The sequence below is a fragment of the Danio rerio genome, chromosome 24 (genome assembly GCF_052040795.2).
Source record: "Danio rerio strain M-AB ecotype USA chromosome 24, GRCz13ab, whole genome shotgun sequence".
Lineage (NCBI taxonomy): Eukaryota > Metazoa > Chordata > Actinopteri > Cypriniformes > Danionidae > Danio > Danio rerio.
In genome coordinates this window covers 10,719,422-10,746,605 of record NC_141044.1, presented here as the reverse complement: position 1 = coordinate 10,746,605, position 27,184 = coordinate 10,719,422, and the positions used below count along the sequence as shown (strand labels likewise).

At 33.9% G+C, this 27,184-nt stretch overlaps 1 protein-coding gene and 3 long non-coding RNA genes across 4 annotated transcripts in view; 2 read left to right on the top strand and 2 right to left on the bottom strand.

Moving 5' to 3' along the window:
- The window catches only part of si:ch211-69l10.2, a 54,620-nt gene that overhangs the window by 10,208 nt on the left and 17,228 nt on the right, over positions 1-27,184 (bottom strand). The gene's annotated exons all lie outside the window — the stretch shown is intronic.
- LOC147837956 (uncharacterized) lies at positions 1,298-9,271 on the bottom strand. The gene is made up of 3 exons (XR_015524796.1): positions 8,737-9,271; positions 6,683-8,012; positions 1,298-1,800 (listed from the first exon to the last, which is right to left on the bottom strand). It is a non-coding gene; the product is annotated as an uncharacterized LOC147837956 (long non-coding RNA).
- LOC147837955 (uncharacterized) lies at positions 13,013-15,029 on the top strand. The gene is made up of 3 exons (XR_015524792.1): positions 13,013-13,120; positions 13,885-13,957; positions 14,819-15,029. It is a non-coding gene; the product is annotated as an uncharacterized LOC147837955 (long non-coding RNA).
- LOC147837954 (uncharacterized) lies at positions 15,115-19,137 on the top strand. The gene is made up of 3 exons (XM_087309319.1): positions 15,115-15,265; positions 17,052-17,214; positions 17,455-19,137. The coding sequence occupies exons 1-3, from the start codon at positions 15,175-15,177 to the stop codon at positions 17,582-17,584; spliced, it is 384 nt and encodes a 127-aa protein (XP_087165445.1). The 5' UTR covers positions 15,115-15,174; the 3' UTR covers positions 17,585-19,137.

Sequence of the window (27,184 nt, the reverse complement as noted above, 5' to 3'; positions counted from 1 at the left end):
TGTCCTATATTAGCTAGAGTTCCCTTGTTTTTTTCCCATAATGCTGTAAATATTGCTTCTCATGACTGCCAGGTAAAATACAGGCTAAATCAACTTAATTTACAAATTAAAGCAACATAAGACCAATTTGGAAACTGTAGCCCAATATACATTTCTGGAGATCGTGAATTATGTAGCCAGAAGTACATATGGCTGCATTTCATCTTTAAAACGAACGCTACAGGGTAGTCCAACATCGTTCCAGCTGACTGTTTACCTTTGTATGGACGGCTTTCACTCTGTTCCGAGTTTGTCCAGTTAGCTTGCCATGTACGTCGGTGGACTTGAGACTCAGAGAGACGTTGACCAAGACAAGGGTGTTTGAGTTTGGCGAAGAATGGTTCCAGAAAGCAGCTAACAAGTAAATAACAGGGTGAGAATGTGGTCAAATCTGAAAATGTGGTGAGGGCTTTTCTTTTTCTTGATTGCTTTTTAAACACTGTTGGTTGAGTTCAGGTAAGTGGGTGGGTGCTGGTTAATTGGTGCTTTTGAAAACACTATTGGTTGGATTTAGGGAAGGAGGAGGGTGGATCAGTTGATCAATCATTCAGTGAGTCAGTGGCCTCTGGTGGATTTGTGCGAGAACAGCAGATGCGAATGGCATTCGTGAGAGAAAATTGAAATCTCAAAAATTGTACACAGTAGCTTTGGTGGATTTGCGAAAACAAAAACTTACTTTTTTTTACTGTATTTGATGTATTAAAGTATTTGGTGCTCTGGAGAAATTTATATAGCGGAATGTTTTCAGTATTAGACTGGGTAAAATTTAAGTGGATTAAACATAAAACAATTAAGCTTCCCAAAAAAATAATCAAGAATTGTTTTTTCAGCTCGTTTTAAATAAGCACTTTGAACAAGCAGCAAAAAAGTGTGTGTTCTGAGTGTGTGATTCATGAAGCACATTTACGCAACTTCTGCTTTAATTTGATTGCTATTATTTAAGAAACAATAAATTGTCTCATTTGATCATGTAAATTAGGATACAAAAAACTGGATAAAGTACTGGGTAAGTGCAAATACTTTTTTTTCTTAATATCGTATGGATTTATCACTAGATCTGTTTCTCACAAAATAGCTTTTCACAAGAATGTCAACTAAAATGTCAACAAAAGCTATTAAATTGACAAAAAAAAAAAAAAGCAAAATTTTGAAATTTGTCAAAAAAAATTCCATAATGCTATTCAAAACCTTAAATAAACAGACAAACATGTGAATCACGGTCTGAGACCAATTGTTAATTAAATGATTTTTTTTTTTTCAGTTTAATAATATTTAACATTTTTAGCGTTTTTAATGTAAATGTGGTCAAATAAAAAAAGCTTCAAGTAGTTTATTAGACTTATTTAAAGAACAGTCTCATATTATAACAATTACAATAACTGAATAATAACTAGGTACTAACAATGACCCTTTGACCCAGTTATATAATCCATTAATATTACCTCACATTTACTCGCATTCGAGTGGTTTAAAACTTTTATCCACCCCTTTATTAAACGCAAAAAATAAATTGTGAAGAATGATATAAAAATCCATTGACATTCACATAGGACACAATTTATAAATGTGCATATTCGATACGTAAATTCGAAACCCAAATTCTAATTACGCAAATCCAATTCGTAAATTGAAAACATGATTCATAAATTCAAAATACAATTCTATTTTATAAATTCATCATTCATTCATTTATTCATTCACTTTCTTTTCGGTTTGGTCCCTTCATCAATCCGGGGTCGCCAGAGCAGAATGAACCGCCAACTTATCCAGCACATGCTTTACGCAGCAGATGCCCTTCCAGCAGCGTCCCATCTCTGGGAAACATTTTATAAATATAATTCTGTATTATATTCGACTTTCTATTATACAAATATTTTCAATTTTTACTTTTGAATTCACAAATAGTGTTTTGAGTTTACAAATTGAATTTGTGTATTTTAAAATTGCTTTGAATTCAAAAACTGGATTTACATAATGTGAAATGCACGTGTGCATGTATGACTTTTATTTTTGCAAACATAATATTTTTTAGACTGATCTAGCTCCATAACAACTTATCTCAAAAACCAACCCAGGCTCATTCAAATTACGTACTCCTAAATATGTTTCTGGAGAGAGAAAAATATGTCCCTGGAGGTAAGTTTTTTTGCATTTTGTGTTTTCACTAATTCGCCAGAGGCCGATGATTACGCTTTTTGAGATCTCAAATTTCTCTCGGGAGTGCCATTTGCACCAACTGTTTTCACCTAAATCCACCAGAGGCTGTTGACTGACTGACTGCCCAGCCCACCAATACCACGTTTTCAGATTTTACCACATTCTCAATCTGTTATTTACTTGTTTGTGTTTTTTTTTTTTTTTGGCTTCTGTTTTTGTTTAACCTCCTTTTTAGAACTGTTCTTCACCGGACTCGAACCCCATTGTTGCGTAAACTCCGCTTTACATCTCAAGTCCGCCAACATACGTGTCGACAGCAAAAAAACCTGTCCACATGCAGGTAAGCAGTCAGCAGGTTAATGAGAAAAGGAACGTCATATCGTCCCTTAGTGTTTGTTAGAAAGATGAAATGCAACCATATGTAGCTCTGGCTATATAATTCACGATCTCCATAAACGTATATAGGGCTACATTTTCAGAATGAGCCTATGTTGTCAAAAAAAAAAAAGTCTTACTGACTTTTGAATGTACAATCAATAGTATATTGTATAATGACAATGTCACACTCGTCCACTACCATTTAAATTAGAAAAGCTATGCAGAATGGCAATATTTTTGTCTTCTTGGAAATTCAATAAATTAAAATAAAACCTTAATACTCATAAAAACACATAACTGAATATATATATATATATATATATATATATATATATATATATATATATATATATATATATATATATATATATATATATATATATATATATATATATATATATATATACATCAGAAAACAAAACATACAGAAGTTAGATGTCATATTTCTTGTCTTTTTAATACCACACACTGGACTATAAAAATACATCTGATTTTTGCAACACTGGGGAGTACATGGAATTCAGAGATGATGACACTACGAGACCACAGATGCTATGCTTCACTGTAGTTTTGGGATGGGCTGGGTCTCAGCGCTCTATTTAAAGTTCGTCCTGACCTCAGAACCTAGTTTGAAAGTGCTGTGCAGAATTGCATAAGACTAAAGACTTACAGTGTAAACGCTTGATTTCTGTCAGATGATTTATATCTAATACATGGGGTTCTAAGTTTTATTCACCTATTCTTTAAGAATTAAATAATCTGATGACTTCTCCTATTTCTTGTACTGTTTTCACAATCTCCAAGGGAGAGATGGGTGTCAGGGTGTGTCAGAAACAGAAAGGGTCAACAGGGTCATAATAAACTGTGTTTTGATCAGGGCAAACAGTGGAAAAGCATGAAGACAATAAACGTCTGCACAACATAGATATGAGTAATCACAATGTGATCAAATGCAGTTAAAGGGACAGTATACAATGTTACAGTATTCATGTATTTGTTGTTTGTTTACTATGAAATAAGAGTAGTGTGTGCTTTTTTCCAATCCTACAAACTCAAAATACAGAGCTCTGGTTAAAAATAGTCAAAAACACACAATTTACTGCAATTTGTATGTGAAATAAACAAAAAGAAACAGTATAATGCCAATAATTTTAGTACAAATCACAGAGCAGACTACCAATAAGTCTTATTGTAATGCAGCATTATATACAATAGCATATACAGACATCTATATGTCTTTACCTACAAGTCCTATGAGCAGGATTTGTAAACATCTACGAATCTCAAAAATCTCTGTTTGGATTCTGGAATGACATTTGACAAAATAAGCTCAAAGCTGTGTAAAAACAAGTTAAAATGGTTCGGATGCTTCAGCAAATACATTATTATGTGACAGGAACTTCAATCTCTAGAGTCCAGACTGTCCAATCATTTTCTAAGTTTAAGTAAAGAATTAAATAATAATGTGGCCACACTGAAAAAAAATTATTCAGAAATGATTTCTTGGATTTACAATTTTTTTATGTTAAGTGGCTGTAAACAATTTATTTGGACAGAAAAAAACAAACAAATAAACAAAAAACAGTAGAATTTTATTAAATTAAATTTATTTGTTTAATTTTAACACAAATAGATTGTTTGCATTCAATGACATTCAGTTCAGATGCAATGACATTCAGTTCAGATGTTTGTACAAATAGATTATTTTGCTTCACAATCTCTCATCTTATAGTAAATGGCTAGAGTATTAATTTTGTTGAGTCTTAAGCTGCATTCACACCAGACTGTTTTGCATCTTAAGTCCGCCAAGGTATGTGTCGAGCTACTGGACGAACTGGTAACAGTAGGTCCACGTGCAGGTAAGCGATCAGCTGGTTGGACGCGTTAAAAGAACCAAAACAAAAATAGCATTCCGGCATGTAACAGACATTTTCAAAGCAACTGGCTTCAGCATTGTTTTTCAGATAAACAAATATGTTTACTTAGCCTATCATAGCCCAAACAAGTTATGTTATTTTTTACTTTAAAGGGCCATTCACACAGACCTCTGAGTCACAAAAAAAATACTAAACTCTAAAGTTAAAGACACCTATATCTTGGAGTGAACAGTGCATTTTCATTTTTGGGTGAGCTTTATCTTTAATATAGCTTGATGAAGTTTGCATCTGCATTTCTGCTTTTGTCACAAATATTCACTACAATCATTCACCCAGAACTTGTCTCCTGTGAGCTTTGTCCAACTATTTAGAGGTGAGTACAGAGAAAATACTTCATTCATTTCTGCCGGATCCTTTGAACGCTCCCACAAGAGCACTAAATATTTACTTGAGGTGCCTATGTTTGTTTAAAAGTTGGGAGACACACCAGAGAAGCTAAAGGGGCCGGTTAGGGGGGGGGAACTTGAGACAAAACACCTCTTTAGTTGTGATGACTGCCAGACCACCAGGTTGGTCTTGCTTGTCTTCCTCTGAGCGCCATCACCTCTTTGCATCCTTTTGAGGGCATGAGGGAGTGTAGACCACAAGCTTGCACTAACACATCCCTCTCTTTTCAAGGAATATTTACAGACTGAGCCTGCATGCTGTTGCAATTGTAGTAAGGTCTAAAGATTGTAAGTTTCACAATCACAGTTTGTATGGACTCCACAAGAAGGGAAGGATAAATATTGCACACATGCAAATTATGTTAGTCTTAGTTACACTTAATAGGTTCATAAGATGTGTTCACACTTGTAGTCCATTCTCTTTAATTGTTTGGTCCGCAAAAAAAGTAAATTTTATATATAGTCCTGGTTCATGTCAAGTTTAGACTGTCATTTTTAAACTAAACGTTGCAACACAGGCTCATTCCGAAAAATGTACCCCTATAAACATTTCTGAAGATAGCAAAATAAATTCCAGGAGCTATGTTTTTTTTGCAGTTTTTTTGCCACCGTTGAATGACTTACTTACTGACTGACCAACTGACCGATTAACCTCCACCTACCCCCTTCACTAAACCCAACCGATAGTGTTTTAAAAAGCACAGATTGACCAACACCCACCCACTTCCCTAAACTCAACCGACAGTGATTTGAAAAGAAATCGTAAAAAAGAAAAGTCCTTGTCTGATTTTAACCACGTTTCAGATCTTACCATCTACTCACCCCGTTGTTTACTTGTTTATCTTATTTTTTGGCTTTTGTTTTACCTGCTTTCTGGAACAGTTCTTTGCCAGACTCAAACCTCATAATCATGGTCGCCTCCTTTCTGCATCTCAAGTTCGCCGACGTACATGGCGAGCTAACTGGACAAACTGGTAACAGCGGGAATGCCGTCCATACAGAAGTAGGCTATCAGCTGGTAAGCGCAAAAGGGAACAGCGTCATACTGCCAGGTAGCATTGGTTTTAAAGATGAAATGCAGCCATACATTCTTTTGGCTACATAATTCACGATCTCCAGAAATGTGCATTGGGCTACATTTTCAGAATGAGCCTATAATGGAACTTTAAGTCTGCGTGAAATGAAAATCGACGATGTTTATTTTGCTAGTGCACGTTGTTATTCTTTAGGTTAGTGGTCACCAAACTTGTTCCTGGAGGGCTGGTGTCCAGCGGATTTTAGCTCCAACCCTAATCAAACACACCTGAACAAGCTAATTAGTTCTTACTAGGTATACTTGAAACATCCAGGCAGGTGTGTTGATGCAAGTTGGAGCTAAACCCTGCAGGGTCACCAGCCCTACAGGACCGAGATTGGTGACCCCTGCTTTAGGTGTACAATTAATCTGTGCAATAGGGCTGCAACAATGCAGGCTTCTGTGTGGAGTTTGTATGTTCTCCCTGCGTTCATGTGGGTTTCCTCCGGGTGCTCCGGTTTCCTCCACAGTCCAAAGAAATGCGGTACAGGTGAATTGGGTAGGCTAAATTGTCCGTAGTGTATGAGTGTGGATGGATGTTTCCCAGAGATGGGTTGCAGCTGGAAGGACATCTGCTGTGTAAAACATATGCTGGATAAGTTGGCGGTTCATTCCGCTGTGGCGACCTCAGATTAATAGAGGGACTAAGCCAAAAAGAAAATGAATAAATGAAAACTTTCAAGGATTTAAAATGTTGATGACTATTAAACTCATCTTAACAGTCTGAGTAAAAAAAGTAAATGGTGGGGTGAATATATTCATTTTCCTTTTGATGATACAGTAGTGTATCATCTTATAATAACTTCCTTTGCAAAGTGGGTTTAATTTACACAATTGCACAGGTCTATGTGTTATTGTCCTCTGCCTGCTTTATCAGGACTCTCAGAGCTGAGATCACCGCAGAGGGACAGTTCATCAGGGACCAGCACATACTGTATAGTGATTCAGCATCAACAGAAAACTTCTTCATCCCTCACTGCTCTCAAATATTTAACAGACAGTTAATCAAATATTTAGCAGACAACAACAATTTGCCAAACAAGACATGATGCTTTCCTTAACTGGTTTAGTACTGTTACAGTAATTAATGGCAGTGGTATTTACAGTATTATAACCATGTACCAAGGTACAGGCAGGGCTGGATTAAGAACATATTGGGCCTTGGGGCTATAGCAAACCCAGGGGCTCCATTTATGTAATCGCCTCACAAAAGTAGCCTTTTTTCCTATTACAATATATTTGCAAATTAATATTATTATCACATTTTTCACTATTTGATTTATATTTGGTTATAATAAACGGTTTCTATTTTAAGTTGAAAAAGCTTGTGCGAGCAAGACAGTCAACAAATCTGACTCAGTTACACCAATTCTGTCAGAAGGAATGGGCAAAAATTCCTTCAAACTATTGTGAGAAGCTTATGGAAGGATACCCAAAACATTTGACCAAAGTTATACAGTTTAAAAGCAAAGCTAAAAAAATACCAAGGAAATGTATGTAAACTTTTGACTGTCTAGAAATTACTAAAAAATTCTCAAAAAAAAAAAATTACTCTTTATTCTGGCATTTAGCGATTGTAAATCATTTAGGTAATCCTAACGGACCTAAAATAGTAAACTTTTAGTATGATTTACCATCAAACAATTTTTTAAATGGTTATGTTCCTCTTTTTATAGTGTACGTAAACTTCTGGCTTCAACTGTATAAGTTTCTTTTTTACTGGCTCAGTCATAAACCATGTATTTTCTTGCATGAGATACTCTACATTTTGATAACTTGGTGTGTAGGTTATTTGATTAGTTTCCACACTTTCTCGGTTATATTATTTGAGGGAAAGTTTGCACAGATGAGGCCAAGACTGCGGTTCAGTTATGAGTAGGAATGTAACGATTCATGATTCGATACGATTCACGAAATCTCGATTCAGGATTTAGTCACGATTTTTTTACAAAATTATTTAAGACAAATTCTAGGTGAACAAGAGCTCTTTCCTTTTTTTTCAAATGCTGCACAATGTTTTTTTACAAAATGAAATCTTTTCTGCAAATACTAAACTGGAATTTTCAAACAAACTCCAAATAAAAAAGTGAACAATACAAACTAAAGAAGACTTTGACAGGGCAGCTAAATTACAAAATTAAAACAAAATCCAAATAAAAAGTGAAAAATTAACAATACAAATTAAAGAAGACTCTTTAATACAAACAAACTAAAACTGTGACTGTTCTGGTATTTGACTTTTTGTAAAGAAATATCAGCATATCTATGTTTTCTTGGAAATTCCCAACTGTTGTATGATTAAAAATACATGACAAAAAGGCTCTTCTGAAGAGGTAATAGCTTTTAGTGTCTGCGAACGTGTTCCGCGGATCAGCAGTTAATTCGATTTGTAGAGCCATTATTGTGGAATGCACTGACTCAATGCATTACAGTATCTGGCCTAAAGAAATGAGAATTACTTACTGACAATGATTTCAATGGGGCTCACTTTGCTCTATGGAAGCTCTCCTCTGAGCATCTGACATGAAGTTATTTGCTAAACTGAGTTGTCAAGACTTCATCTGTACTCTGTGCGAATGAACAGAACAACTGATGTAGACAAGCCTTAACAAGACAAAAATCTTGATATGAAAGCAATACAGTTCTCTCTTTTTTTCTGCCCTCCCACTCACCTCCTGTTCGCTCGTACTCATAACACAAAAGCACAAGGCTCTTTTTCTATATTGTTCCTCACACTTTCGTCCTTGAGCGTAATCTCTCTCACAGACTGCCATGCTGAGAAGCTCCAAATGTTTACGTCCCATCAGTCTGTTTCTCCTCTGACCCTGGAGAGCCCCTGCTGAGGGACTTCTGACCTCCCACCTGTTACTTCCTGTCAGTGAGTCTGAAAAATGGCCTTCGGAAGTATCATCCTCAAAAAAATAGATGAAATATTTATTTATTTATCATTTTTTCCATTGATTTATTTATGTCTTACTTACATATAGATTCTTTTTAATATAAAGTGAGTAGCACGATTGCCTCACAGTAAGATGGTCGCTGGTTCAAGCCTCGGTTGGGTCAGTTGGCATTTCTGTGTGGAGTTTGCATGTCCTCCCTGTGTTTGCGCGGGTTAAGGTTCAGGTGACATGTGGTATAGGTGAATTGTGTAAGCTAAATTGTCCGTAGTGTATGAGTGTTAATGAGTGTGTATGGATGTGTGCCAGTGATGGGACTTCCAGTTGCAGCTGAAAGGGCATCCGCTGCGTATTACATATGCTGGATAAGTTGGCGGTTCATTCTGTAGCTACTCCAGATTAATAAAGGGTCTAAGCTGAACATAAAATGAATGAATGAATGAACGAATGAATGAAAACACATTTGTGTTGAAGAAGATGGCCACTAAAAATCTTCCTAACTGACAGCACTCCAAAAAGCCAAACTAATCTTACTAGTCTGTTCGCACTCTTGTAAACTATTCAACCTCACACTTTCCATTTTCTTTTTTTTAAGTAAGACTGAACTAGTTATTAGATTATTAGGTCACACTTTATTTTGATGGTCTGTTTGTTGAGTTCAGGTTAGAATGCCTCTGCATGCCAACTAATTCTCATTAGATTATAAGTAGACTGTTAGGTTGTGGTAAGGGATAGGGTTAGTGTAAGTTGACATGTACTTGCAAAGTTTCTTATAGTCAGTTAAATGTCTGTTGAAGGAGCAGTATCAACAGATATTAAGCAAACAGTCTAATACTCAAATAGACCATCAAAATAAAGTGTTACTGATTATTAGTAGTTTGTTTACAGTGGTACAACTGGGGCTACACAATATATTGTTTCAGCATCGATATTGCAATGTGATTATTCGCAATAGTCACATGGCAAGTATACGCAACTCTTAGGGCTCTATTTAAACAATCTTGGCGCAAAAGTCCAAAGCACAGGGTGCAAAAGCATTAAGGGTGTGTCTGAATCCACTTTTGCTATTTTAAGCATAGAAAAATCCCCTTTGCGCCACAGTGCATAGCCTAACAGGGTTAAGCTTATTCTCTTAATGAGTTTCATCTCTCATTTCGTTTACATTTGCTATTTACAAGACAAACTTTGTAAGTGAAAAAACTGAGCATTTCACTAGCAAGAAAACTGTTAAACAGAGCATCTGTAGCGCGAGAATGAGAGATGAGCCTCCTCATTCTTTACTTTCACTTTCACTCTCTTCCGTGGATAAGAAACGTGTTGTACGCACAGACATCCATTAGCCTACATAATTTAGTTTATTAAGCGCAAAGATTTGTTTCAAAACTATTCCTAAATTCAGTTCTAATTTCCAGCAAATGAATAAATGTAACTTGTTAATAAATATAAATATATTTGTCCATATAATAAATAATACTAATGATAATAATAACTTTATAAATGACAAAGTTGTCATGAATAAACTGAAAAAGCCCCCTGAGATGAAGAAGCTATGAAGGCAGTGGTTTTTATGTTAATGTTGAAAATAATATTATTTTGTAATATTTAATTCCTGTAATTCTTTTTTCATTTGTAAAGATATTTGTGTATTGCTGTACATCCTGTGTGTATAAAGCAATGTTTAAGCATGGCACACAACTCACGCGCTCTGCGCTGGACTTTAGACCTCCTTTTAGCTGGTCTATTGAGCGGTCTATTTTATTTCTTCAAAATAGCAACGCACCAGCAATGTGCCTTAACACACTTCCTTTTTTAGACCAGAACGTCACGTTTTCGCCGCATAGCGTTGGGTGTATGAAAGGGCCCTTAGTGTTTTTGAGGCCTGTGACTGTGTGATGGTTTAAAAAGCATTCAGGCCTAAGACAAAGAAAATACCATTTGTAACTTTGAAAAAAAATTAATGCTTAATTTTATGGAATTGTTTCTATAACAAAGTCTATGCAGTATTATTTTACAACTGATTATTCAATTACTGTATACCTAATTACATTTTGACTCTTCAGAAAACAATAAAACGCTGTTTTTTAATTAACATATTTTTCTTTATTAAATGTAATGCATGGCAAATGTGAAAGAATACACATTAATATACACTGCTGTATGGATATCTGTTATATTACTATACAACTTAAACCTGATTTAAAGTCCACAATCCATGATTGAAGCGTCTTCTTTTAAAATTGTACTGACATGTGGTACTGTGGTGATTAATTACATCGAATTTACCGTCTTTATTACTAACATGCACTGTTTTAAACACACTTTAAACTTGTAAAACTGTTTGGCAGGACCACACTTAGCATAAAATACATATCATAAGATTTTGCCACTCTACCCTTCCAGCTCTTCTTTCTCTCTGCTATTTTCCCTTTTTGTTTCCATGCTGTTCTTCTGTCATCATAAATTATAACATAATACTGTTCAGAGTAAAGCTGTCTCCGTTGCAGGGTCAGTTTGATAGTCAAAACATAATCCTGCTTACATTAACCACCGTACACAACAGCTTACATTTCATTGAATATTCCACATCAACACAGATAAATAAATCATTGCATCATCTGCAGGTTTACAGAAACAGATTGTATAACATCCAGTGGATGCATTACCGCCATTCATATTCTATAGGCAGCCCAGGCCAAACACTTGATCTGTTTACATTGAGAGCACAGATGTGACGCTCATGTAAGGATTCAGTCTGCTCTCTGTGACCTCAGGCCAGCAGGTTTCCTCCGATACATTCACGAGAATAGAAAGAGAGAGCGAGTTTCTGTGAAAAGAATTAACCAGAGTGCAGATAAAATAGACAGTTGTTCTTTACAGAGACGAAGAGACAGAGAGCAAGACGCAGACAGAAGGAGAAAGACAACACTATGATTCAGCAGAGACTGTCACTTCCTCCATATGGTGGCCGTTCTCCTCAGTGGGACTAATGAAAGGGGTAATAAATCCCTCTGTGGAAGCGAGAGGAGAGGGGAGTGCTGAAAGAAGCCCTCAGAGATGGGGCACATCAGAATGTGGATCTCGTCTTCATATGTCAGGCCTCAGGAAAATAGAAGGCACTGAACTCAATATGGCCTCGAGAGATTAGAGGATAATCTCGTTGAAGTGAAGGTATTGAACTTATATGTGAGAAGCACTGGTGTTTTTAAGATGGCTTTTTGGAAAGTTAATCAGCAAACATGATTGATCTAATAATGCTTGGCTTTTTCTGTAAGGCTCAGATTTGATGTTTTGCTTTGGGGAAAAAAGGTATAGAAAGACTTACAGGTTCTTACATGGCCACAGACATGTAAAGTAATTCCACAAACAGCACAGTGCCAACAGTTGGCTGATTTATGTAATAATCCGCGACATCTTCTTTCCAACAAATTTGTGCTGGTGCTCTTTTGAGACTTCTCAGAACTGGCTCATATTTATCCCTTTAAAGCCAAACAAATGTACTATCTGATGGTATTACACTGTAAAAAATGTTTGTGAAAATAACAGTGAAATTCTGTAAAATTGTGACATCTAAATTTTGTAAATAGAAAAACAATGAAACAGCGTTAAATTTACAGTATGCTTTTGTAAAAAATAAAAATACAGTTGTAAAATGTTAAACTAAATTAAACTGTTAATTGTACTGTAAGTATGTGTATCAATAACAATGTTTATTTGTAAAATTTGCTGATCACTGTTATTTGAATAGTAAAAACATGTAATACTGAAAACTGCTGTAAAAATTACAAAATGATACTAAACAAACAAAAATCATGCTATTACAGATAAAAGCAAGTGTAAGCAAGTAGAACTATCACAAATGTTATCCTACATGACATATTTACAAGTTTTAAATGAGGGGTTTTAAGGCAATGTGTCTGTTTAGAATTGTCCTTATGGTCTATAAGCTATTTTAGCTTTGCTAATTATCATATTTAATGTAGGCTTACATAGAAAGATAAGGGTTATTTGTCCCCAATGGTCCTTTATTTTTGCGATGTGTTTCTATTTAAAATGTATGCTTTTGCGTAAATTAACGTCTGCGTTTGAATTTCAAACTCTGTTCTGCCTTGTCCAATCACCAATCGGCTATCTGATTCTTGCGGGAGCAGCCATTTTACAGATATTGTTTGTGAGAGCGCGCGCTCAATCTGTCCGGCCCGCGAACAAAGCTGTGGAAGACGTCTTGCAGCATTTCTAACTACCGAGGCACTGGTAAGTTTAGTGAAAAGTTGGTTTACTTTGTACTTTAAACGCTTTACCATACAAACACCTGCAAAAAAAGAGAGGGTATTATTTGGGGTGTTGCACGGTCTTCGGAATAATAATCAGTGTTACAATGCAAAGGTAACGTTAACTCGACCACTTGTCATATCGTCCGACTAACGTAAAGCTGAAAAAAACTGAAGATTTTGTTAGTCTAAGGATGATTAACGTTACGTGTCATTTTTGCAACAAAACACTTGAGACACTGAGACGTTATGTGTTGCATTGTAAAGTTCACAGAAACGAACCCCATTGTTTTTTCAAATGTGTTATTGCTGGCTGTATGCGAACATTTTGCGCTTATGCTGCATTAAAAGCACATGTCTATAGGGATCACAGTTTGCCAACTGGCATGTCTATAGGGATCAACCGTTAGTACTCAAGCAGTTTTTGCTGATTTAAATGTGCCATTTTGTTGTGTGACCGCACGTTTAACACGGCTAAAGATTTAATAAGCCACTTAAAAGAGCATTTAGCAGATGGCCGACCTGTGTCTTGTCCAGTAACGGGTTGTAATACTTTTACAATCAATCGTCTTTTACAACTCACATGATCAGGAAGCATAGAGCTGCTTCAAATGATTCTATAATTTGGGTTCACACGCCATTGGTGGGTTAACTGAAAATTTCAGTCATGCTCAATATTTTTGCAGGTATTGTGAAATCACAAGAAATGAATTTCAGAGCGATAACTCAAATGTTTGTGGTCCACAGTGAACCCCTGAAACTTGATTCTGTTGTTCATGATTTACAATCTGAAGACTATCAAGAGATCAAAGGAATAAAGGTAAACTGCTGTTTTCAATACTTTGAAATCTTTTCATGCCTGCCTTTTTATCCAAGTCTTTACAGTGAATCAATCAAACATACAGAGAATTTTTTCTTTTTAGAGTTTAATACTACTGACAGAAATAATGTATAAAGGAACATCATACAAAAAGGGACATTTTTTTGTGTCTAAAAATGATGTTTGATTTTGGAGAACTTCTCATCATTTTAATTCAAAATGGCGAAGCTGTGTTTTTGTAATGAGAATACAAAGAGCTGAATATCATTTTGAATACCATCTGTACTCTATGACTAAACAGAGTAACTGGCTACAGTGTCTTAGCATTAATGACTTGGTTGATTTTTATCCGCTAATATCATACATTGTTAATGGGTACCAAGTCATTCTGCTGAAACACAGCGTGCTGTCGAAGTAAAGAGATCTTGTCCACAGAGGTGGAAAAAATATGGTAAAAATCATTTAAAGAGATAGTTTTCCCAAAAAATTTAAATGTTGATATCATTTACTTAACCTTGACTTTTTTTCTTTTTTTCAAACCTGTTTGGGGTTTGTTTGTTTTTGTTTTTTTCTCAAGAGGATATTTGAAGAATGTTGTAACTGTTGACTTCTATAGTATTTCTTCCTAATGTAAAAGTTGATGATTACAAGTTTCCAACATTCTGTCCCCCCAAAAAAACTCAAACTGGTATTAAATGTGTCAAGGGTAAATAAATTATACATTTCAAAATTTTTGGTAAACTATCTCTTTAAAATAATAGTAAGATCTGAATTTTTGTTTTATTTGCATTTAGATGAACAGAAATAAACTCTTAATAAATTTAATAACTACATGTTTAATCACTACTTGCTTAATTTCAGTATTGACTGACTTGGAGACAACATTTCTTCGTACTGCCATCACAGAGGTCTTGCCTAACCTTCCAGAGGCAACAAAAGATAATTTAGAGGAGTTATTGCAATCCATTGGAGTGGAGACATATGATGATTTTCAGTTTATTGAGGAATCTGATTTGCTGACAGCATTGAGGCCAATCCAAGCTCAAAGTTCTTGCTGCTTGGAAGTTAAGATGTAAGTCGTGTTACAGAGCAGAATGCTACAAGACAAGTTCACAAAGTAACAAGTGTAAAAAGGTCTTGAAAAGAAAATATAAAAAAAAACTTTGTTACTGACTATTGTTTGTGTATGATCTTTTGCAGGCCAGACACCTGATACCATGGGATACATTTCCTCAGGAACTAAGGCAATTTTTGGAGAGAGGAAAACGACCAAGTTCACGAATGAGAAAAGAGATGGTCCGAATTGTGGTAAATGAGATTCTTCACTAAAGAATAGTACCCTGGCCCAACCACACCCCCATCTATTACATCTAGAGACTCTGTATACTTTGCTAGCAGTCTTTTTGAATTCCATTCACTGGACATATCCAGTTTGTAAAAGTACAGTTTCAAGTTTTCAGTAAGAAAAAAATTCAGAACATCAAACTCAATATTCTAAAATTCTAAACCAGATATTCAGATTGTGAAATTCAGATTCAGCAGAAAGTAGGTCAGGAGTCATCAACAGGGAAGAGTAGACGATCACTGAAAAGTTAAAGCTAAAATTAAGCATTTTGGCTATTCACAGAGCTGTGTGAGTTTACTGGTGTATTTGAGGCTCAGGAGGACACAATTCTTCTGCAAACTGACTATCGAAGTCCGCTATTTTCAGTAGTTTGTGTAATAAATATGCTTCAGTGAACTAAATTCATATATTTAATTCAGTTACATCTCATTGATTAATCAGTTTCATTTTCAAACTCCCTGCGTTTAACAGCTGTGGTAAATGACATATTTGCATGCTCCTGCTTTTTCGTCAAATTATATAGGATATTATATTGCTAAATTTCATCAAATTATATAAAATATTTATTACAATATTTATAGTACAGCATAGCATATAGTATAGTATTTTAAGGAAGATTTGAATGATGTTTGGCCAAAGCCTATCATCAACACTGAAATGCTGCCCGTTTTAAATATCTATTTGCATCCAAAATGTCATATTTAACCTTGCATTTATATTTATTTGAATGATCAGATTTTTCCATATATTTAAAAATGAGATTTTTTAGCTAAAATACGTTGAAACCAAAATGTCCAATAGGTGGCGCCAAATCCCTATCTTTGTCATTGAATTGTTCATTCAGAGTCGTTCGATTCAGCTCATTTATAAATTAATTAAGTGACTCACTATGAATGACTGCTCAGAGATTCTTGTTAACCTCATTTGTTAAGTGCTTTAAACTTTGTTTCAAATGGTTACAACATAAGAGGTGTTAAGTTTATTGTTGTGAATAATGTACAGGGAAAGCCACTTGATGAGTTTTCAACGTTTTTTTTTATGTGACCCGAAACTAAAAGCATCCTTCCCCATACCCCCCCCCCCCCCCCCCAAAATCCCACCCTCGTGGTGAATGATTCCTAGTTTAACTTTTCAGTGATCGTCTACTCTTCCGTGTTGACTCCTGACCTACTTTCTGCTGAATCTGAATTTCACAATCTGAATTTCTGGTTTTGAATTTTACAATATTGAATTAGATGTTCTATATTTTTTGTTCTGAAAACTTGAAACGTCTATAAAAAATTTCAGCCTTAAAAAATTTAGTTGTCTTAAATTTCAGATGTTCATTATTCAAGTTAAGAAATTCAAATTCAAATTTTTTTAACAGCATATAAAAATTTAGATTTATAGAATTACAATTGTCAATAATTCAAACTAACACAATTCAAATTCAGATTGGAAAATCATATTATTAGCTCCATACCTTACAATAAGAATAAATGCGTTACCATTAGTAATCATGAACGTACAACAATACTTATATGGTTTTTATTAATTGTTGTTACTAAAATTATTATGTATTTCAAGATCAAAGACTGTCATGATAACATTTAATAGACCATTCAGTAAAAGTATTGATAATTTTACATTCATTTTAAATAATAGTAACAAATAAATCTTGTAAAAGGTTTTTTAATTTGTTTGTATTTTAAACTTTTATGGTATTATAAATAAATACCAAATGTAACTTTTATTTAACTTTTTTCTTAGGCCAATCCTGCTTTTCATCGAAGCGTTTCCTGCTGTGTGTGGATCGAAATGTTGTACATGACAACATCCCCTCCTTTATTTCTGCCCTGTGCATGATGTTTGGGAGCTATTATTGCATCCATTACCCATCAGAGCTGGCATCAATCTTGGAGTTTTTGCAGAAGTATGTGTTTTTGTACAGGCTTTATTCAAAATTGAAGTGAAAAAAATTTAAGTAATTGATGCAGTGGCTTTTTATGAATACTTGAATTGCTAATGCAAAGTTTTCTTTTTATTTTCCCTGGTTTATATGTATAGGTTGATAAATTTCACTATAGTTTCAATTAAAAAGGTATTTTTCCCCCAAAAAATAAGTTGTTTTTTTATCATTAATACAATTTAATTTTTTCTCTTTTTTGCCCAGGTGTTTCTTTTCTATCAACCCAGAGAAAGGCACTAAAGTGGAGAAGACAAACACAGCCCGTCTTCATGTGAACCCAAGAGTTCTTACCTTGATTCAGGAACTTTCAGATCATAAATGGTGTGACGTCTAAATATGGACTGAAGTCAGTAAGATTTGACATACACTGAATGCCAGTTTCTCAGGTTTGTTTGATCTGCCATGCTTAATGTATGTGTTAAGTTGGTACACAATTATTAGCGTTTTTATTGCTCTAGTGTTTTCTGAATTAGGTTATTCCTGAATTGGTTGTTTGTATGGAATATTTGTTTATAAAACAACTCTTAAATGTTCTTAAATCGATTTAAAAGAAAAGTTGGTAACACTTTATAATAACTACAAACTATGAACCATTTATTAAGCATTAGCATATAGTGTATTCATTTACTGTTGAGGATTAACTCTACTATAATAAACATTAGTAGACAGTTTATAGCTACAGCTAAAAATGCTGTATTCTTGACTTAAAAGCATGTTTATTGTGCTTAATAATTGTGTTTTCTTACTTGGTTAAAGATTTTTTTTTTTATTACTAAATTAAGTATAGCATTATTTACAAACCAGTTATTTAAGAGTAGTTGGTGGTTTTTTTAAGATCATTCAGAATGCGTATGTTAAATATTAAACTATTGAAATCAACATTTATATATCTTATTATTCGGGCATATATTAATAGTTAATTTGTATGTTAATAAATGCTTTTTTTAACTCAACTTCATCTAGTTTTGTGACCTAATCTAAAGTGAGGACTATTTATGCTTTATAAATCCCTTTTTAAATTCTTAACAGGAATTATTTTTTTAATTTGAAGAAACACAAATGAAACTCTGTCAAATGAAAAATTAATCTTTGCAATCTTATGTAAAATAAAATTACTGTACAGTTTAAACATTGCTAAATAATAAAATGTTGCATCCTATTATATTGTTAAATTATATTGTTGTTTAATCCAATTTTATGTCATTATGACACTCCTGTTATTCAGTAATGTTTAAACTTTACAGTAGTTTAACTTTTTAGATCAGATTGAAAAGATGTATTGGTCATTTTATACTGAGCCTTTATTAGTCATTTATAAAGGATTTATAAAGCATAAATAGTCCTCACTTTAGATTAGGTCACAAAACTGGATGAAGTTGTGCTAGTAAAGCATTTATCAACATACATGGTAACCATTTCTATATGCCTGAATAATAAGATATATAAACATTGTTTTCAATGGTTTATTAGTCATTTACTAACTCATTCTCAATTATCTTAAATATCTCCAACTGCTCTTAAATACAAATGGTTCGTAAATAATGTAATACTTAATTTCGTCATGAAAAATCAATTACTCACAAATTATGAAAGTACAACTATTAGGCACATTATAAATGTGCTCATAAGTCAAGAATACAGCATTTGTAGCCTTAGATATAAACTGCTTACTAACGTCTGTTAATGTAGAGTTAATGCTTAACAGTTAATGTTAATAGCTATTAATGTTAATAGCATATAGTGAATAGTTAAATCACTATATGCTAATGGTTGATAAATGATTCATAGTGTGTAGGTATTACAAAGTGTTACCGAATAGTCTTTCATTTTATTGCCATTTAAATTTTAGTTTTACTGGCAATGTCTCCCATGTCTTTGTCAATAATTTTCCTTATTTGTTTTTTTAAAGAAGACAATCATTAATCTGTCACATGCTCTCAAAGTGGTGAATGTATAGTTTGTAAGGAAAGTAAGCAATACAAATGTGAACTGACAGACAGTGTTGACTTGTTTATGGTTAATAAATACAAATTATAGTTTGGTTACTAAGTCTTTGAGTGCTGTTTCTGGTCTAAGCATATCTAGAATTTATATTCCTAAGTAATGTGTAACATACAAGTTATCGTATTATTGGTCAAGGGTAAAGCAAATGATTTACAGTTGCTACTGAAATCAAACTATGTTCAGTATACGAAACAACATTGGTCTTCTTAAAATAATTGGTTTAGGTGTAGTTGTGCCATTTCAGAAAAGATTTACTTGTTTACTTTTTGATAATTATGAATAAACACAATTGACTAAAGTGATGATTTTATGCTGTTAAGCTGTTTACATTTTACAATGTATTTTTGTTACATAATTATTGTGGCAACCACAGCTGCCAGATTAGTAATTCTATATGTTCAACAGTTTTAAATTGTAAAGAGGTTTACATTTTTATTGTAATTTTTACAAAATTATTCTGGCAACCACAGCTGCCAAAATATTTTTGTAAAAACAACAAGATTTCTTTGTTAAAATACTAAAAATGTAATTATTTCTTACACAAACTTTCTGTAAATTTTACATAATATTAATTTGTTTTTACATAATTATTCTGTACATAAACAGTTTTAAATTGTAAACCGGTTTACAATTTTATTGTATTTTTTACAAAATTATTCTGGCAACCACAGCTGCCAAATTGTTTTTGTAAAAACAACAAGATTTTTTTGTTAAAATACAAAAATTTTTATTATTTCTTACACACAATTTCTGTAAATTTTACATATTATTAAATAGTTTTTTTACATAATTATTCTGTACATAAACCGTTTTAAATTGTAAACAGGTTTACAATTTTATTGTATTTTTTACAAAATTATTCTGGCAACCACAGCTGCCAAATTTTTTTTGTAAAAACAACGGAATTTTTTTTACAGTGTACAATATAATCGGGCACAAACATGCTAAATTATACAGGTGCTTTTAAGAACATATTGTAAATTGAGAAGGTACTAAAATCTGCCACTCCAATATCAAGTGGCTTTAAGGTGATCAGCAGAAATATTACATGTATAATTCACAGCAGTCAATTTACATTGATTTCCTTTGATATAGAGAAGAGGAATGGAGTCATTTTGTGTACACTTGAAGCATGAATCAGGATCCATGAACCTTGATTATTACGCCACATCATTATTCCATATTTATTAATTTAAACATAAAATAAAATATACTAAAAAGCACTAAATCCATATATAAATTAAACAATTTAAGCTAAACAAAAACAGCAATAATTACAATTAATAATTATTAAATTACTAAAACATAGATGTAAAATTAAAATGTAAAAAAACTGAAAAATTAAAAATTTTTATTGTTAATACTATAATTTAAACAAAACATATTTCAATAGTATTAACTATTTATTATATAATTAAATATTAATATAAATATAAATATATATATTTTTTTAATATCACATTTATGAAACCTAGAGCAACAAATGCAGACGGCTGACTTGCATTTACAGTAATCGAGTAACATGACTGAAGCAACTGACTTATTTAAAAGTATATAGTGCAACCGGAAAGTATTTACCGTGCTTCACTTTTTCCACATTTTTTATGTTACAGCCTTATTCCAAAATGAATTAAATTAATTTATTTCCTCAAAATTCTACACACAATACCCCATAATGACAATGTGAAAAAAGTTTTTTTTTAATTGTAATTAAAAATCAAAAACTCGGAAAAACACATGTACTTAAGTATTCACAGGCATTGCCGTGGGGTCATTATGGGGTAGAATTTTGAAGAAATAAATGAATTTAATTCTGTGAATACCTTCCAGATGCACTGTAAGTAAACAAGTTAGTTCCATTAGTATTATAATTCACAATAGTCTAGATTTTAGATTTAAAGAATAGTAAAGATGTTATTAGTATTTATAGCCAGCCTGATCTCACGGGGAAATGTAACTATTTTGCGTTTTGTCACTTTAGTGTCTAATTAGTTTAGAGTTCAGTCCTACAAAAACGTACAATTTTGGAAAGGAGGCATAGCATCCAACCCCGCCCCTAAACCCAACCATCATTGGGGGACAAGAAAATCATAATAAATTGTAAGAATAAAATCATTTCAATTCATACGGATTAGCCACTAAATCATAAAAGTTACGAATTGCTGTGATATCGTATTGTTATAACTCCTAACTCAATGAAGCAGGTTTTGTGACTATGATGAATAATTACCTGAACATTTTCATACATGAAAATTAACTTAAATGTATGCACATAACTAATGGGTTTATTTATTTTTTTCTTGGTCAATTAAAAGTACAGTGTGCAATTTTAACCACTAGAGGGTTTGTATATCACAACAAACAAAGGCAAAGTTTGATGATGCTGAGACTGAGTGAGGAATAATGGCTGCCGTCTTCATTATGTTCATTATTAGTACAGCGGTCCCTCATTAATCATGTGAGTAATGTTCTAAAAATAATCTGCAATAGGCGCAATGTTTTTTATTATTAATATATATGTCTTAAGGCTGTAAAATTGAGTGTAACAAACTGAAGATTCATTTATTCTGCTGTACAATGGACAGCATCTTACTCTGCCTTTTGGCTGCTACCGCAGGTGCCTTTGAGGATATTTATGTAAATTTAGCAAGCTGAAAGCAAGCTATTTCCTAATCCATACCCACTGAGGTAACACTCTTAAAAAGGAATTCATGCTGTAGTCTGGTTTATTACGGTGACCAGGCAAGTCCTGCCCCCTGTGACTGTTCATCTGCTCCGGTGTGAAATGGTTCTTCTTCACACCCAAACAAACAAATTAAATGAGTGCACTTAATTAACACAATGAGCTACATGCTGCCTGGGGCTGTTGATTTAAATTCCCCCTGATGTTCAGTAGGTAAGCCAGCAAAATGAATGGCGGTGATTATTAGAGTCTAACTGTGGGTAACTACCTGATTAGTGTTAGGTCAATACCATGACACCTATTAGCAGGATTGTTAACAATAAGAGAGGGGCTGTATTTAATCATGCAATAATCAGCTTTTTATCACACGTGTTTACTCATGAAAACCTGCAAAAATGTTTCCTTTTTTCGTTTGTTCCCTGATAATTAACAATAAACTGCATGATTTTCAAAGATGATGGTTTGCCGGAGTTTGTGAAGTATTGCAATAATGAAGTTTCTTAAAATACAACATTTCCCCTGAAAAAGTCTATTATTATAAGCTATGTTTCTTAATTATTTCTTTACTTAATGATAGTAAAACAAACAGGTACACGGTATTTTTCAGATTTAATTAATTCTAATTCAATGTCAATTAACGTGACAATGTGCAAACATTAAGGCTGCATTCCAGTCCAAATTTGTATGCCCTTCACTTGCCATCTTGCTCCCATCTTGTTCGCTCAGATATGATTATGCTATCTACTTCTGGTGGAGCATCTGAATTGTTTTAAATGGAATAACCTAAAACCTTGAGCACTTCAATAGTGTTGCATTCTGGGACATACAGGTGATGGAGAGAACATATGAAGTAGACTCGCTTCCTTTGTCAAAATCTAGTGATCGAGGATATTTCCATGTAAGCATTTCTCATCTGTTTAATAAAATGCAATGTACTTTTAAAAAGTGGCGGGTATTCCCCTGAGGAAACAAGTGAAGGAAAGTTTGTGAGTGTGTGTCTAAAAGTGGACTGGGACACCATTTAGGCTTTAAAACAACTTGAATGAGTGAAAACCTCAGTAGATATTCTTACTCTGATTGTATAATGAGTTGGTTGGCGTCAAGGGTTGGATCCAGCTTTTATTAAGAATCCTCATACAGGCAAGGTGAAAACCGGGACAGACAGAAGCATGCATGTAATCCAAAGAGTAAATGGTTTGACAGGTAAAAGGTCAAGCATGTGGCAAAATGCGCATTAATAAGATAATAAACAAAGGTCAAAAACCACAGTAAGACAATGGTTTGTACAAATGCGTTGTAGTGCTCACTACAGGGAAACAAGACTTAGAAAAGATGCGTGTGATATATATATATAGTTCAGATAATTATTCCTCAATGGTTTAGACTGTGTGAGTGTAATCAGGAGGTGAACTGGGACTGGTGTGTGAGTGAAATACATGATGGGAGATGTAGTTCAGTTCAGTGGCAGATGTTCTACAAGATATTTTACCTGTGCAGTGTGAACATACAAAGTATTGGATGAAATCAAATTTGTCAAATATGGTCAAACCCAACAGTTGGGTTAAAAAATAGATTTAAAAAAGATTCAATTCAATTTAAAATTACCAAATGCTTAAATTTTTCCATATTTCACCCAATTTGAAACAGAGCTTTTTTAGTGTATTCAGTTATGAGGTCATCAGCTCATAAGCAGACAAAGGAGACATGCAAAACATGCAGTGATGGTGGTCCTCCAGGAACATGGTTGAGATACACTGTTCTAGGTGGTATATTACTGAAGCATGTTTCCACCATTGAATTAAAAAAAAAAAATGAAAAATTGCAAGCTTCAGTTGCCTATAGTAAACCAATAATAGTGTTTTTTGGTAAGTGCTGTAAGTGAGTGGGTTTTTATTTAACCCCTAATTCAATATTTAAGACTGAAGTGAAGTAATTATCATCAAGTATGGTTTTTACCCATACTCAAAAACTGCTTTTGACCTATTCAAGTGCACACACACATTATAAGTGAGGAGTGTGAGCACACCCACACACAAACAGACCGTTCAAGCACACAGCAGTGGGCAGCTATTTCTTCCAGCATCCAGTGAGAAATTAGGGGTTAGGTGACTTGCTCAAGGGTATCAAAGATGGATAAGAGGTTGATACATTCACTCCCCACACCTTCCTGTCGGGACCAAAAACCTACCACCTTTGGAATATCCAAGTCCAAATCTCTAACCATTAGTCCACAACTGTCCCACTGGCCTCTTTAAAATCTTTTTGTACAATCCAAAAATAAGCCAAATGAAAACAAAAAAACATTAAATTTCTGAGCTACCGATCAGTGCATCTCTAATTATGTTTAAATCTTGCAATTTACATGTTTTTTTTACTCAGAATTAAAGATGCACAGATTAACCTGAATGGTGATCGCATGATCCAGCTGGTCCATTTATATTGTAAGTGTACTGTTGTCCATTTATATTGTTAGTGTACTCACAGCCACCTGATAACATGTGATCACTGAGGATTCACTGTGTAAAAGCAATGCTATGTTCACTATATGCCGCTATGACTGCCCGAGTTGTTTATTTCATGTACAAATGCAGCTAGATTCAAGCCAATCTCATACGTGAAACCCAGACGAAGAATACCCCATTCGTCTGGAAAGGAATCTACAGAGCAAAGCTCTCCACTCACCTCTAGAGTCTGAGCTCCCCAGCAGCAGAAATGAAAAACACGCTGACCTACTGCACTGGAGTATCAACAGAGATTTGTCCCTTTGCTAGTGTTGACCTCTAGATTAAATGACAGCAAAATGTATCAGGTTTTTAAATGTCGTTTAAGACAATGTTAATTTTTTTTTTCTCTCGTTCAAGCTAAACATACATTGGTCAAAGATTCAGGCTAAATATACATGAATCAAATTTGCTTTCTGAGAGAGAGAGAAATCATGTTGTCAGTAAAAAAAAATTTAAATACAAATATATTGCATAAAAATCCAAACATAATTCATAAGAAGGGCTGGGTAATTTGGCCTAAAATCAAAATCTCGATGAATTGAACATCTTAACTCGATTACAATTAATGAATAGTGGCACAGGACGTTAACATGACGTCATATCGACGTTGTACCCCAACGTCATGGGGACGTTGGATTTTGTTTGGAAATGAAAATCAGGTTAACGGTGGGGTATATTATCTTTCCTTAAAGAATCTGTGATTGTAAATTTTGGTTTCGGGACTGGTAAAATAGTTTTTTCTATGTAATTGTGTCTTATGATAATCATCTTTTGTAAGCAGTTTGAACAGAACTGTGTGTAGGTATAGTGTGTTCACTGTCATAATGTAATAAAAGAAACTCAAATAGGGGCCGATTACACTGAACACGATTGTTGCATTGAGATGCGCCTTTTTGAATGATTTATTAATGTTCACAAGCTTTTTGTTTGCTGCTTATGCGCCCTGTGCATTTTGCACTATGTCATTTGCGTCTTTTTCATTCTCCAATCAAATGAAAGCAGAGGCGGGGTTTCCGTTGAGGTGCCTGCTGTGTTTGCGTAATCAAGACAACTATGGAGACTTTTGAAGATGGAGGAGAGACTAGAGGCTGGTATTTTGAATTATCCAGGGCTGTGTGACTTGAACAAATGTTAAATATCACAATATTATCAACAGCAACACTTTTGCACAAAACACAGCTGATTCAGTCGTTGCCTTGCAACATAAAAAGTGCACAGCAATCCTTTGTTTCTTGTCAACAAAAAGACAGCGTGATACGCCTCACATTTTTGGAATGTAAAAGCATGATCGGTGTAATCGGCCCCTAAGTCTCTCTTTTTTTTATTTTCTGACTTTAAAATAGGTCCCAAATCCTTCCCATTTTGAGTTCAGTTTCCCCGCCCACCAAATTATTGACAGCCACCTATTAGCATGTCTACATAGAAACACATATAATCATATCAACAAGACAGGACATGTGCAAAGCAACTGGGATTAAAAGATCTGTTTAGCTCTCTGAGATCATCAGTCATCATCAAATGTGATCAAGAATGAGTTTTACAAGTTTAAAACTTTTTTTAAAACAGTGCATGTTTGTAATTATACAATTATTAAAAAAGATGCTTCAATCCCTGTTTTTGGCCGTTAAATAAAGTTTAGTTTGTACATTAACATCATGGATATCCATACAGCATTGTATATTGTATTATATATGCAAAAACAGTGCAAAGTTAAACGCACACGCTTGTCTGTGTGCGTAAGCATTGAAACAACATAGTGTGTGACTCATCGTAGCAGAAAGGCTTGAATTAACTCGACAAGTATTGTGTGAGATCTGCTTCCTTCACGTCTGTCACTGTTCTGTTTATCTGATGCAGCAAAAGATGGAGACAACATGGGAGACACACATCAGAGCCATAGTAAGCCATCTCTGTGGCTCTGACAGGCCTGTGCGAGTGGTGGGAGGGGATATCTAGCTCAATTTACATTAAAGGCACAGGCAACTAAACAGCCACAATGTACTCAGAGCTAAAAATTACAATGTTAAGAAAAATATATTAATTAATCTGATGGGTAATTTGAGCTGAAACTTTACAGACACATTCTGGAGATACAAAAAACTCGTAAATCTTGAAAAATGTAAAATAGATGCCCTTTAAACATTTGTAAACTTTGTAATGTATTTATTTGTATTTATTTATATGTACATTTTGTATATCTGTATTTTATGTATAAGTACCCCCCTGGCAAGTACTTTATTCATAGAAGTTTTTGTAAAAACATAAGACCAAATAGTGTACATCTATATATCTGTTAACAAAATTATCTTAGTGTGACTACCTGGTACTAACTAGAACATGCACCAAAACCCTAGCAAACAATACAGTAATTATACAGCACCATAAATAATAATAAAAAAACATTAAAAAAAAGTCTCAGCCAGATTAATGGAATAAGAAACAACATAGAATGACATGTAAAAAGAGAGAAGAGAAGAAAAAAAGAAAAAATATTAACAAAAATAAATTATTACAAAAACATTATTAACTTATACATCTAATGAAGGGGCCCCATATTTTTGCATACAACTTCTGTTTGCTAAATCTAGAGTAACGTAACCTTTCCAGCTTGAGGGCAGAAATAATTTCAGCTAACCATTTAAAAAAATGTGGAGGTGTCAAGGATTTTCACTCCATCTCAATCCCTCTCTTGGCAAGCACCATGCCAAACATGGGAGAGTTGTTGATGTTTAGGCCAAGTTAG

Coding starts and splice junctions, on each gene's coding strand:
- LOC147837954 (XM_087309319.1), top strand. CDS start 15,175: ATGGGATACATTTCCTCAGGAACTAAGGCAATTTTTGGAGAGAGGAAA. Junction 15,266..17,051: donor AAGAGATGGTCCGAATTGTG/GTAAATGAGATT, acceptor CTTTTTTCTTAG/GCCAATCCTGCTTTTCATCG. Junction 17,215..17,454: donor ATCTTGGAGTTTTTGCAGAA/GTATGTGTTTTT, acceptor TTTTTTGCCCAG/GTGTTTCTTTTCTATCAACC.